This window comes from Schistocerca gregaria, chromosome 6 (genome assembly GCF_023897955.1).
Source record: "Schistocerca gregaria isolate iqSchGreg1 chromosome 6, iqSchGreg1.2, whole genome shotgun sequence".
Lineage (NCBI taxonomy): Eukaryota > Metazoa > Arthropoda > Insecta > Orthoptera > Acrididae > Schistocerca > Schistocerca gregaria.
This window is the reverse complement of record NC_064925.1, coordinates 53164139-53177806: the sequence shown is the minus strand read 5'-3', so window position 1 is coordinate 53177806 and position 13668 is coordinate 53164139. Positions and strand designations below refer to the sequence as shown.

At 39.7% G+C, this 13668-nt stretch overlaps 1 protein-coding gene across 1 annotated transcript in view; it reads left to right on the top strand.

Moving 5' to 3' along the window:
• LOC126278950 (serine/threonine-protein phosphatase 2A 65 kDa regulatory subunit A alpha isoform-like) overlaps nucleotides 1-13668 on the top strand; it is a 93229-nt gene that overhangs the window by 40584 nt on the left and 38977 nt on the right. Inside the window, exons 5-6 of the mRNA XM_049979227.1 lie at nucleotides 3626-3784; nucleotides 4681-4952. Of these exons, the coding sequence (XP_049835184.1) occupies nucleotides 3626-3784; nucleotides 4681-4952 (431 nt within the window). The remainder of the gene's footprint in view (nucleotides 1-3625; nucleotides 3785-4680; nucleotides 4953-13668) is intronic.

Here is a 13668-nt window from a genome sequence, read left to right as displayed (position 1 = left end):
ATCATGTGGCCTACCTACTGTTCTGAATTCTTCAAAATAAATTTACAAGTGACCTCAATAGCCCAAGCTCCATCAGTAAATCTAAGATGACACCTATATCAATCTATTACACAATGTAAAAAGTTGACTTCAGCAGCAGTACTTTAGTATGTGAATATAGGATGACCCTGTAGTTTTCAAATGACAGATTTGGAAAAAATATTCTTGTGGAGGAAGTACAGCTTATTCACTTAGCTGATTGGTGTGTGGCAGATAAAAACATGTAAAAGCACGAAGGCATGTTATCAAGTTACCACTTTTTGTGCTGGAATGCTGACAATAGAGATCCAAACATAACTTTGCATGGATCTTTGCGTGTGTACATTCGTGCACATGTGTGCGCGCGCATTTGTTGTGTGTGTGTGGGGGGGGGGGGGGGGGGAGCACGCACGCACGCTCTTTTCCTATGGTGATACTTTGTTAATACCACATTCAGATTGTTTCGAAGACCTTGGTTCTCTTTTGTTGATACGCTGTATTTACACAATTGACAGTATCATGAAACAGTTGATTGCTACTCACCATACAGTGGAGATGGTGAGTTGCAGACAGGCACAGCAAAAAGACTGCTTAACAGGTCAGCTTTTGGCCAAAAGGCATTCATCTAAAGTACTGCAAATAACTGTGCATTATGAAAGCAGTAGTCTGGGTGGCGAGGATGAAGAGCTTGTTGGGCTGGGGAAGGGGAGGGATAACAGAGTAAAAGTTGGGGACAGTAAAGTGCTATTTGTTGGAGAGTACAGGAACATGGTGGAGACAGGGTAGGACAATTAGGTGTAGTTGGGAGCTTACATGGAAAGGGGGGGGGGGGGTAAGGGTGAGGGAAAGGAAACAGAAAAGGAGAAATGTGAAGATACTATGGATGTGTTGGTGGAATAGAAGGCTGTGAGTACTTGAATGGGAGCAGGGACGGAAATGGGTGGGTGAAGGACAGTGACAAATGAAGGTTGAGGTCAGTGGCGAGTGAGGTTCCAATTTTAAAAAAAGCTGGTGTTGGTAGGAAGGATCCAGGTGGCGTAGGTTGTGAAGTAGTCTGTGAAGTGAAAACTGTTGTGTTGTCCAACATGCTCAACAAGTGGGTGGGTCAGCTCTCTCTCTTGCCACTGTTTGTTGATGGCCATTCAGGCGTATTCGTGACAGCTTGTTGGTTGTCATACCCACGTAGAACACATCGCAATGGTTTCAGCCTAGCTTGTAGATCACTTGACTCCTCTCACAGGTAGCCTGGCATTTGATGGGATAAGCGATACTTGTGACCAGACTGAAATGGGGGGGTGTTTGGTTTTGCATCTAGGTTTATTTGTTGTGCATGCCTGCAACTCATCATCTCCACTATATCGTGAATAATATCTGTCCTTTTCATAATATTGTCATTATCCCATTCTGGATTTTCCATTGTTTGTATTTACACAATTATAAGACAAGGCTTTTTCTAAATTCGTTATTGTAAAAGTACGGGGTTCTCTTGTATTCGCAAATTAAACTATTGTTGCTGAGGTCCACATTTTTACTTTGTTTAGTAGATATTTAGTGGTAGTCTTAAATTTATAGTGTTTGTCTTACATTTAGAGAAGAAGCTTTGGCTGTTGAGGTCCTGTACAGATTTATTTTGAAGATTTCGGAGGGTCAAGGCTTGGCAAACACTACCTGTCTTCCAACAGGGTTGAGATTTCCCAATGCACTGAAGTCCTTGATATAGTTATTACATTGCTCAATCATGTGACACTGATTTGCATGGTGCAAGTGTAAGATACACATGAGAACTATGAACTAGCCATACATCAGTCTATTGCTCTTATTAAAATTTGAAAATTTTGTGTAACACAGGAGGAAACAGCATTAAATTCTGCCACCTTACAAACTTAATATTTGAACAGTTTTGCAATAAACGTTCTCATACATGTATGGATCTGCATACAAACATTAATGCTGCTTTTTAAGTTATGATAACAATCAAATATGGAAATGTTGTCCTTCGAAAACACTTTAGGTGATTCAGAACCCAGACCAGTATTTTATTTAGTTGCGAGAGACGCTAACGATCTACTGAGTGGATTGCAAATTAGAAATTTGGTCACTGTTTATGTATTATAATAATAATGGGGAAACAATGTTACTGACTATTAGTCAGAACTAGAACAAGATGGTGAAATTCAGTTGAAACATGAAGGAAAATTAATACTGAATGAAATAAATTATATTAAAGTGATGATAATTGTTGTTTGCGAGAATGTTACAGTGGCAAGACCCATCGTGGAATAGTACCAACAGATGTCAGTAGATCCTGGGGCGAGTGAAATTTGTAGAATGGCAGTGAATTGTAATTGCGAACTTTTATTTATGCATTAGTTGCTTGTGTTACATATGAGATGCACACTAGAAGATACTGTAATCTGTTTTGGACAAGTTACTCAAGCTCAGCACTGTGGAAGGATTGGAAGGGGAACAGTAACACCAGCTTGGTTGAGAGCTAGGATGATTGCAGTTAGGCTGAGCGAACAGCCAATTACACCCATTTCTGCTGCAGTGTTGTCAATGCTAACGACATACGATGGGAATGAAAGTGGTTCTGTCGGCTGCTTCTACACAGCCAATGAGAGAGTGGTAGACAGGCAATATGTTTGGAAGTGAGAGACACTGTAGCATTCTCACGTCAGTATAGAAGTGAAATCCAATGTGTGTTCGGAAAAAACAGTTATGTTCTCAGGCCCAGCATAATAAAAACCTCAGAAATAGCAACATAATCAGAAGAAGCACCCAAATATTTGTGACAACAAAGATACAAATTTCACAGCTGTGTGCTTTGATGATTATGATTAATAATAGTGATACCATATGCTGCAGAAGGTAGAAAAGAAAATGGTCTGAAAATTAATCTAATTCATTTGTTTCTGTTTATTTTATTTCTCCTAGTATTATCAAACTGTAGATGATCAACAAATGGAAGAAATTTAGAATAGGTATAATGTTAACTTTTTGGTAGATACTTCATCAATACAATCTTTTGTAATTTTAATGAGTCAGAATATGTTAAAGGAGCCTCTTAAAAAAGGAGTGCTCATCTAATACTCGAGTAAATACAGTATAACTTCAATCATAATATTTCCCTGGAAGTTCTCCTTGATGGTGTCTATGGAACTTCATGAATCTTAAGTGCCACATATGTCAGCTACAGATGTGTGGTCATGTACCTGCATTTGTGTGTATTCGTTCATATACCTGCATTTGTGTTTGTTTTATCACATGCCCTCATTTGTTTGTTTGGGCCCCTACCCTCGTTTGTTTGTTTGGGCACCTACCCTCGTTTGTTTGTTTGGGCACCTACCCTCGTTTGTTTGTTTGGGCACCTACCCTCGTTTGTTTGTTTGGGCACCTACCCTCGTTTGTTTGTTTGGGCACCTACCCTCGTTTGTTTGTGTGTGTGTGTGTGGGGGGGGGGGGGGGGGGTGTTATGTACCCTCGTTTGTGTGTGCAGCCACGTATCCTAATTTATGTTTGCCATGTATATTCTAGAATTTTTGTCACTGTAAACATGTATCAACTCACATTTTATAATGTTTGTTAAATCTTTCTCTTATTTCCGTAGGACAGTGTCCGGCTTCTGGCTGTGGAGGCTTGTGTCAGCATTGCCACTTTACTGCAGCTGCAAGATGATGTGGAACAGCTTGTTATGCCTACCCTCCGACAGTGTGCAGGCGATACATCATGGAGAGTTCGTTACATGGTTGCTGACAAATTCACTGATGTATGTATGTGAAACAGAAGTGGTTTAATGTTGGAGCTTCAGTATAATGATTGTAAATGAATGCTTAGTACATTGTGATATTCTCAGGCCTACAGTGTAAGAACCATGTACTTTGGTGAAACTATTCATCATATAACTGTTTTAACTGATAGAGGGAGACAGTATTTGCTGTTGGTGGTCCTTTACACACCATGGACATCGTATATGGATGAGGAAGGGTGGACACATAGCCTTCTCTTCTATCCCCCATTCATCTGATGCCTTTCTGCGTGCCCCCTCTCCCTTACCCCCACCTCCACCCCCAAATTTGTAATACATGCTTTCCCGTGCCCTCCTATTTTTCATTTTCTGTACTTGTCTCCTCCACTTCTTTTAATGTTTTGTGCAATTATTTTATAATTGCTGTTTGGCAAATATTGACATTCTTTGAATAATCATAGCCATTACGTGATGCAGAATTTTCCTGACAGGCAGCCACAATTTGGTTTTGGGTCACTTTATTTAGAAATTTCTAAACCCAAAGTGTGATCGGAAGCTGCTGTGCATTACCAACATTGTCTTTTATAGTTCTTACACAAGACTTAATTAAAGGATGCAAATCTTTGATAGTACATGCATAGATAATCGTACATTGGTGTATGGGATTTTAGAAGGCAGTACACTGTGCAACAGCTGTCTTAACGATAGTCATAATTAGTCTTATTTACTAACATTGGTATGACTGTTGTTAATGCTAGTCAAAATTGTATCACATGTATTGCCACTGTGCATACAGTGGGGCTTATTAATCACTGTATAGGAAAGGCCACTCTTTGTGTACATGAATGACAGTACTCATACTGTATGGTGTCAGTGTCTCAATTAATTCTTTTTTTTTTTTTCTCTCCTGTTCATAGCTTCAGAAAGCTGTGGGTCCAGAGATCACAAAAACAGATCTTGTGCCAGCATTTCAGCTTTTGTTAAAGGACTCTGAAGCTGAAGTACGTGCTGCTGCTGCTCACAAGGTGCGAGATTTTTGCCAGAATTTGGATCCGTACCAGCAAGAAACCATAATTATGAACTCCATCCTCCCATATGTGAAGGAACTAGTTGCAGATCCAAACCAGCATGTAAAGTCCGCACTTGCATCTGTAATTATGGGGCTTAGTCCTATTTTGGGAAAACACAAGTGAGTACTACTACTAAAGAATAAAATTTCATACTCCATGTATGTATTAAAGAATATCGTCTTAATGTTACACACTATAATACTAATGTCTGTATGCAAGCATTTTATTTTATTATGTTCTTTACTCACGTGATAAAAAAATTGATTTTGTTTTGTTGGATCTTAGCTTCCCACTAATTGAGGCTCTCCTCCTGCCCTCCAGTAAGCAAAAAACACAGGGACAAGAGATACACAAGGGTGGATTGGAAAGTAATGTACAATAAATTTTTTTCTCCACTGGTATTGCAGCTGGAATGTTTAGATTTCATGATGAAGTTTGTGCCAGAAGATATTTTGTTTTCATGTGCAGCTCTAGTGAGAGAAATCAGAACTAGAAAATAAACATGATGCGCATGTTGCTGTTGTCAACTTTGGAAGAGCTGCAGAGTGTAGTTCAATACTTGTGAGTCAAAGAACATCAATAGAGTGAAATTCACAGGAACAAGCCATGGTGTGTATGACGACGACTGTATGGACCATAGTGATGTCTCCAGGTTGTGTGCATTCTCCCAAAAAGGCCATGTGACCCCTTAGTGATTAGCCACACTCCTGGCAGCCAATAACAGCTGACACTCAGCAGAATGTCGAAGGCATTGAGGTAGCAGTTCTGAGCGACCAGTGTGTGCAATTCTAAACATTATCGCAGTGGTTAAACATTTTTTGTGGTGTGGGTTACAATAGCTTTCACAACACAAAATTTTGTAAAGTTTGTGCTTGCTGGGTGCCTAAGAACCTGATAAACAACACGGGCCAGTGAATGATAAGCTTCGACCAGTTAATGCATTACACCACAGAATGGCCTGACATCCTGAAAAGAATAATCACTGGTGATCATTCGTGGGCATGCCACTACACACCCGAGGCCAAGGAGGCCTGTGTGGAGCGGAAGAAATTTTGCTGGTTCTCCAGTATGAGAAAAATTCAGAGTGACTCAGTCTCCTACGGAAGTGGTTGTAACAGTTTTCTGAGATATGCTTGGTGTGTTACTGGGACCACTGTGAGTGCTTCAGCCTACATTAAAACTTTGATTAAGTTGTGTCATATCCTTTGTTACAAACTCCTTGACACTAATGCTGACAGTGTCAAACTTTTTCACAACAATGCTCACCCCCATGTTGCTCCACCTGTTTGGAGGAAAATAACAAAATCTGGTAAGAGGTGCCCCAGCATCCACCATACAGTCCAGACCAGACTTTCTTCTTTTTGGTCCTAAGAAGAAATTCCTATCTGGCCAACACTTTGTGACAGATGTGGAAGCAGTCCTCAGATAGCTGTACTCCAACCGAATGGACTTCTAAGAACAGTGCATATTGAAACTGGTACTGTGATGGGAGAAACATGTTGAGAATATTGGTCACTGTGTAAAAAAAAAAAAAATAGGTAAAATCATTGTGCATTACTTCCCAATCTTTCCCCATATGAAGAACTGTGCACAAAAGCTTAATATTCTTGATATATTGTCTGCAACAGGAGAAGAATATCCTTGAATTAGCACATAGTTATTACAATCAGTTTACATTATTAATAGATGTTCACTGTATTTACTCCATGTGATATCAAAGCAGTAATTTGATGTTTCAAATTACGCGAAATTCCACAAATAATAAAGATATATGGTGCATGCATGTTCTGCAAAGAGAATTTTTATGACCATATTCAAGGTGGTTGTCGTCGTCGTCATCTTCAGTCCAGAGACTGGTTTGATGCAGCTCTCCATGGTACTATACCCTTTGCAAGCTTAGTCTCCCAGTACCTACTACAACCTACATCCTTCTGAATCTGCTTAGTATATTCATCTCTTGGTCTCCCTCTACAATTTTTATTCTCCACTCTGCCCTCCAGTACTACATTGGTGATCCCTTGATGCCTCAGAACATGTCCTACCAACCAATCCCTTCTTCTAGTAAAGTTGTGCCACAAATTTCTCTTCTCCCCAATTCTATTCAATAGCTCCTCATTATTTATGTGATCTACCCATCTCATCTTGAGCATTCTTCTGTAGCACCACATTTCGAAATCTTCTATTCTCTTCTTGTCTGAACTAGTTATCGTCCACATTTCACTTCCATACATGGCTACAGTCCATACAAATACTTTCAGAAACGACTTCTGACTCTTAAATCTATACTCAATGTTAACAAACTTCTCTTCTTCGGAAATGCTTTCCTTGCCAATGCCAGTCTGCATTTTATATCCTCTCTACTTCACAATCATCAGTTATTTTGCTCCCTAAATAGCAAAACTCCTTTACTACTTTAAGTGTCTCATTTCCTAATCTAATTCCCTCAACAACAAACGATTTAATTCGACTACATTCCATTATCCTCATTTTGCTTTTGTTGATGTTCATTTTATACCCTCCTTTCAAGACACTGTCCATTCCATTCAACTGCTCTTCCAGGTCCTTTGCTGTCTCTCACAGAATTACAATATCATTGCCGAACCTCCAAGTTTTTATTTCTTGTCTGTGGATTTTAATTCCCACTCTGAATTTTTCTTTTGTTTCCTTCACTGCTTGCTTGATATACAGATTGAATAACATCGATGTTAGTCTACAACTCTACCTCACTGCCTTCCTCACCACTGCTTCCCTTTCATGTCCCTCGACTCTTATAACTGCCATCTGGTTTCTGTACAAATTATAAATAGCTTTTCGCTCCCTATATTTTACCCCTGCCACCTTTAGAATTTGAAAGAGAGTATTCCAGTCAACATTGTCAAAAGGTTTCTCTAAGTCTACAAATGCTAGAAACATAGGTTTGCCTTTCCTTAATCTGTCTTCTAAAGATAAGTCATAGGGTCAGTATTGCCTCACGTGTTCCAACATATCTATGGAATCCAAACTGATCTTCCCTTAGGTCTGCTTCTACCAGTTTTTCCATTCATCTGTAAAGAATTCGTGTTAGTATTTTGCAGCGGTGACCTATTAAACTGATAGTTCAGTAATATTCACATCTGTCAATACCTACTTCCTTTTGGATTGGAATTATTATATTCTTCTTGAAGTCTGAGGGTATTTCACCTGTCTCAGCCTACTTGTTCACCAGATGGTAGAGTTTTTGTCATGGCTGGCTCTCACAAGGCCATTAGTAGTTCTAATGGAATGTTGTCTACTCCTGGGCCATTATTTCGTCTTAGGTCTTTCAGTGCTCTTTAAAATTCTTCACTCAGTATCGTATCTCCCATTTAATCTTCATCTACATCCTTTTCCATTTTCATAATATTGTCCTCAAGTACATCGCACTTGTATGGACCGTCTGTATAATCCTTCCACCTTTCTGCTTTCTCTTCTTTGCTTGAAACTGGGTTTCCACCTGAGCTCTTGATATTCATACAAGTGGTTCTCTTTTCTCCAGAGGTCTCTTTAATTTTCCTGTAGGCACTATCTATCTTACCCCTAGTGATATATGCCTCTACATCCTTACAATTGTCCTTTAGCCATCTCTTCTTAGCCATTTTGCACTTTGCCTGCTTAATTTACTGCATTTTTGTATTTTCTCCTTTCATCAATTGAATTCAATATCTCTTCTGTTACCCAAGGATTTCTACTAGCCCTTATCTTTTCACTTACTTGATCCTGTGCTGCCATACAATTTCATGTTTCAAAGCTACCCATTCTTCTTCTATGTGTGTCTTTCCCTCATTCTTGTCAATTGTTCCCTAATGCTCTGTCTGAAACTCTCTACAACCTCTGGTTCTTTCAGTTTACCCACATCGCATCTCCTTAAATTCCCACCTTTCGCAGTTTTAATCTACAGTTCATAACATATAGATTGTTGTTGGAGTCTACATCTGCCCTGGAAATGTCTTACAATTTAAAACCTGGTGCCTAAATCTCTGTCCTACCATTATATAATCTGTCTTTAACCTTCCAGTATTGCCAGGCCTCTTCCACATATACAACCTTCTTTCATGGTTCTTGAACCATGTTTTACTATGATTATGTTATGCTCAGTGCAAATTTCTACCAGATAGCTTCCTCTTTCATTTCTCTCCCGCAATCCATGTTCACCCACTATGTTTCCTTCTCTCCCTTTTCCTGCTCTCGAATTCCAGTCACCCATGACTATTAAATTTTCGTCTCCCTTCACTACCTGAATAATTTATCTCATCAATCATTTTATCAATCTCTTCGTCATCTGCAGAATTAGTTGGCATATGAACTCCTACTACTGTGGTAGGCGTGGGCTTTGTATCCATCTTGGCCATAATGCGTTCACTATGCTGTTTGTAGTAGCTTACCCGCACTCCTATTTTTTTATTCATTATTAAGCCTACTCCTGCATTACCCCTATTTGATGTTGTATTTATAACCCTGTATTCACCTGACCAAAAGTGTTGTTCCTCCTGCCACCGAACTTCACTAATTCCCACTATATCTAACTTTAACCTATTCATTTCCCTTTTTAAATTTTCTAGCCTACCTGCCCGATTAAGGGATCAGACATTCCACGCTCCAATCTGTAGAACGCCTGTTTTCTTTCTCCTGATAACAATGTCGTCCTGAGTAGCCCCCACCCGGATATCCGAATGGGGGACTATTTTACCCAAGAGGACTCCATCACCATTTATCCATACAGTAAAACTGCATGCCCTCGGGAAAAATTACGGGCGTATTTTCCCCTTGCTTTCAGCTGTTCGCAGTACCAGCACAGCATGGCTGTTTTGGTTAGTGTTACAAGGCTAGATCAATCATCCAGACTGTTGCCCCTGCAACTATTGAAAAGGCTGCTGCCCTTGTTCAGAAACCACACGTTTGTCTGGCCTCTCAACAGTTGCCCCTCCATTGTGGTTGCACCTACGGTATGGCTATCTGTACCGCTGAGTCATGCAAGCCTCCCCACCAACGGCAATGTCCATGGTTCATGGGGGTATTCAAGATTAGAGCAATGTTATGTATGTTGCAGTAAATAAATAAAATTGTTAACATTTCATTTATTCATTCTTAAATCCAGAATTTTTGTGCTGTTAGAGATAAATCCCACTGGATGAAATGAATTCAGTTAACATTTTGTTAAAATGAAATAACTTTTCTTCTAGACTAATTCCATAGCAATAGACAATGTGCTTGTAGTCATATTCTAAGTGGTCTCCTGGGAGTCTGAGTGTCATGTAAATTAGAAGCTGACTGTCTTGTATGCTAATATCTGTTGAATAAACCTCCACTGCCATCTCACGCTTTCAGGTAGTTACAGAAATTCAAAGTGTTTGCAAATGTAAAGCAGTATCTTGTAGTGTAACTTCCAGCACATTATTGTGAAAGCAATAATGCTTTAGACTGAGTGGGTAGCACTGTGGTTTGTTTTGCCATTGCTATGTTTCTAGTGAATTACGAATGAAATAAAAAAGAGCTTACACAGTTGTGCTGTCACTCATTGCAACAACAAGGCCCACAAAACACACAAGTAACAATAAAGTTAAGGCTTATGCCCACAAATGTCTTACAGAAGTAAGAAGTCAGTAATGATGTACCAGTTGTTTGATCACGGTGCCTCCCATCAGGGCAGACACGATTTTTACTATGAAAGAGCCATCACCTACCTGGAATCAGCCAGTCTAAATATTGCTGTAACAGCATTGCATAAAACCTGACTGCCAGATCAGGATCCAATTTGGGAGGAAAATTATACATTTTTCTGGAAGAGAGAGGACACTGGAAATCCCTGTTTTGGCTTTTCAATTCCTAAGGTCTGTTACATGCCACTGGAAGCCCAGTTAGGATCTTGGACCACATTTTGACTTTATTTTGCTCAGTATCACTGCTAGTTGAATAGTGATAATAGCAGTGACACTGACAGCTGTATATGCACCAACACTGACCTCGATTGTGAACTCAAAGGATCAGTTCCAACCTGTGGTCCATCTTTGCATTCTAGGTGACTTCAATGTCTATTTCAGATGTGATTCTGCTGCTTGGCCACACTACCTAGGCATGAATGGAGTGAACAGGATGAATGATAAGTTTATGGCTTCTTGAATGTTGTGCCAGGTCCCAACCGTATCTCACTAACGTGTACTTTAAAGGGAAGATGGGGTATAAGGATTCCTGGATGCACTCCCTCAAAATTTTGGAATCAACGAACTGTAGAAATATTCGATTATATAGTTCTGGAAGAAGTTGACACCTGGGACCTAAATGCAGCCATCACTGAAGAGTGACTTATCGTTAACGACCGGTACTGTGTTTGGTACTTTGAAAGCTAAATCCTTGGATTGATTCCTTGAGAATAGTGATGCAGTAATGTCTTGAAATCCCTTCTTTTATTCTAAGCATAAGGCAGCAGTCAACTGGCAATCAAACCCTTGTGCACTTCGTGTAGGGATCTAAGCAGAGCAAAGACTGTCATTCAGCACACATTCTGTAACTGCATTAACACCTACAAGAAACTTTGCACAAGTATGCAGAAGTGTGTCGATGCTGGAAATATTAGTGGTGTGTATTTGGGTATCAAAACTGCTATCAGGCCTACACCTACTGCCACAGTTAAGATCATCAGTGGAACAGTTATCACAGATTGTAATCGACAATTGCAGTGATGGGTGGCACACCGTGGCTACCTCTGTTCACATCAGGTCAACACCAGCTCAAAAACAATAGGAGCAATTCGTCAACTGTCAGCTTGCGATGAGCTGGAGATCATGCCTCCTAAGGAGCAGGTTCAGAGAGGTGTTTTGCGGATTATGTTTGGCAAATGCCCTACCAAAGACAACATCCACACAGAACTTATGAAACTGACTCCGCTCTTCCCAGTGCTTCACAACCTTTCATTGAAATGTTGGGTTGAGGGTACCATGTTCCATGATATCTGTGATGCTGTCATCACTCTATGTAGGTAAAGGCTACTGTGGAATTCTGCTACTGAGTATCATTGGGAAAGTTTTCGCCCATGTGGCACTAGGCATACTGGAGAAGCTTTTCGAGCTTGTATACAATGAATCCCAATGTTAGTTTTGGGCTCAGTGATCTACTACCAATGTAAGCTTCACACTCAAAGAAATTCAGGAAAAATGCTGCAAGCAGAAGACCCCCATTGTTCATTGGTTTTATTGACCTAAATTAGGCATTTGACATCGTCGACACGGAGGGACTGTATACTATGCTAGTGCAGATAGGGAGTCTTCCAAAACTCTCAAAAGATGATCAGGACTTTTCATGGCAATATGGAGTGTGGTGTGATGTTTGGAGGAAGCACATCAGATCCTTTTCTTGTGTAAAGAGGAGTTCATCGAGGCTGTGTTCTGACCCCTACCGTGTGTGGTATGTTCTTTTTGTTGCTTCTCAAAGCAGTTTTCAGCAAAACAACCCTGGGTATCCATTTAGATACCAGGGCTGATGGGGGAAGTTTATATCATCTCGTTACTCAGGTCCAAGGGCCATCGTGAGGACTTATTTGTAAGTAATTTTTTATTCACTGATGATGCGGCATTCATAGCACATACTCAAGTTGACTTTCAAAGGCTTATGGACAAGTTTGCTTCTGTGTGGAGGCTCTACTTCATGTCTATGAATGTAAAGAAGACTGATTATGGTGCAAGGATGCACGGTTGTCCCTGCCATAAGATTAGATGGCTCCTTCTTGAATGTAGTCCATAAATCTGCTACCTTGATGTACTGGTCTCAGACGTTATTTCTGTAGGTGATGAAATAAACACAAGAATTGGCAAAGTTGCAAACACTTTCGGGAAGCTCCTTCAAAGAGTATGGGGCAACAAACACCTTAAATTGACCGCAAAAATGTTTGTCTGTGAAGCATGTGTGGTGAGCACCCTCTTGTGTGGTGCTGAGATCTGGACATCATGCACCAAACAGAATGTAAACTCAACAGTTTCCATCTGCAGTGCTAAAGGAACATTTTAGGCATAACATGAAGGGACCACATTAGAAATGAGGTGGCCTCCAATGCTGTGAAGCTACTGAGCAACGTCGCCACTCTTAAGGAACGTCATCTGTGAGGCTAAGACAGTTGCATGATATGGATCACTCTGGTCTTCCCCAACACACACAACTTAGTGGGATTGCACATACCAAGAGCCCCTGTGGAAGACCTTTAAAGATTGTGACAAGTCGATATGAATGCATTTAATGTGGATTACAGCCAATGGGAGGAGCTTGCTGAAGACAACAGCAGGTGTAGAAAATTCGTAAAGGATGCCACAAGTTTCACAACAGCAACTGGCTCAACAATCTAACTGTGAAACAAAATGAGCATGTAGACAAGCTTATCTTATTCCTCTTTTGTATGGTTTATGCCTGCCCCAACTGTGGGCACCAATTGGGCTCTCTTGTTGGACTCCAGAGTTCCCAAAGAAAGTGCTTGTGTAATGCTACTCGATTCATCCGTTAGGAAATATAGGTAATTGATTATTGCATCTCCATTGTCTGAATGACTGAATAAATTGTTGTAATAATGATGAATTAATTGTTGTAATAATGATGAATAAATTGTTGTTATAATTATGAATAAATTGTTGTTATAATTATGAATAAATTGTTGTTATAATTATGAATAAATTGTTGTAACAATTATGAATAAATTGTTGTAACAATTATGAATAAATTGTTGTAACAATTATGAATAAATTGTTGTAACAATTATGAATAAATTGTTGTAACAATGATGAATAAATTGTTGTAACAATGAAAACAATCAATTATTGATAAAATTATTTAACTTGG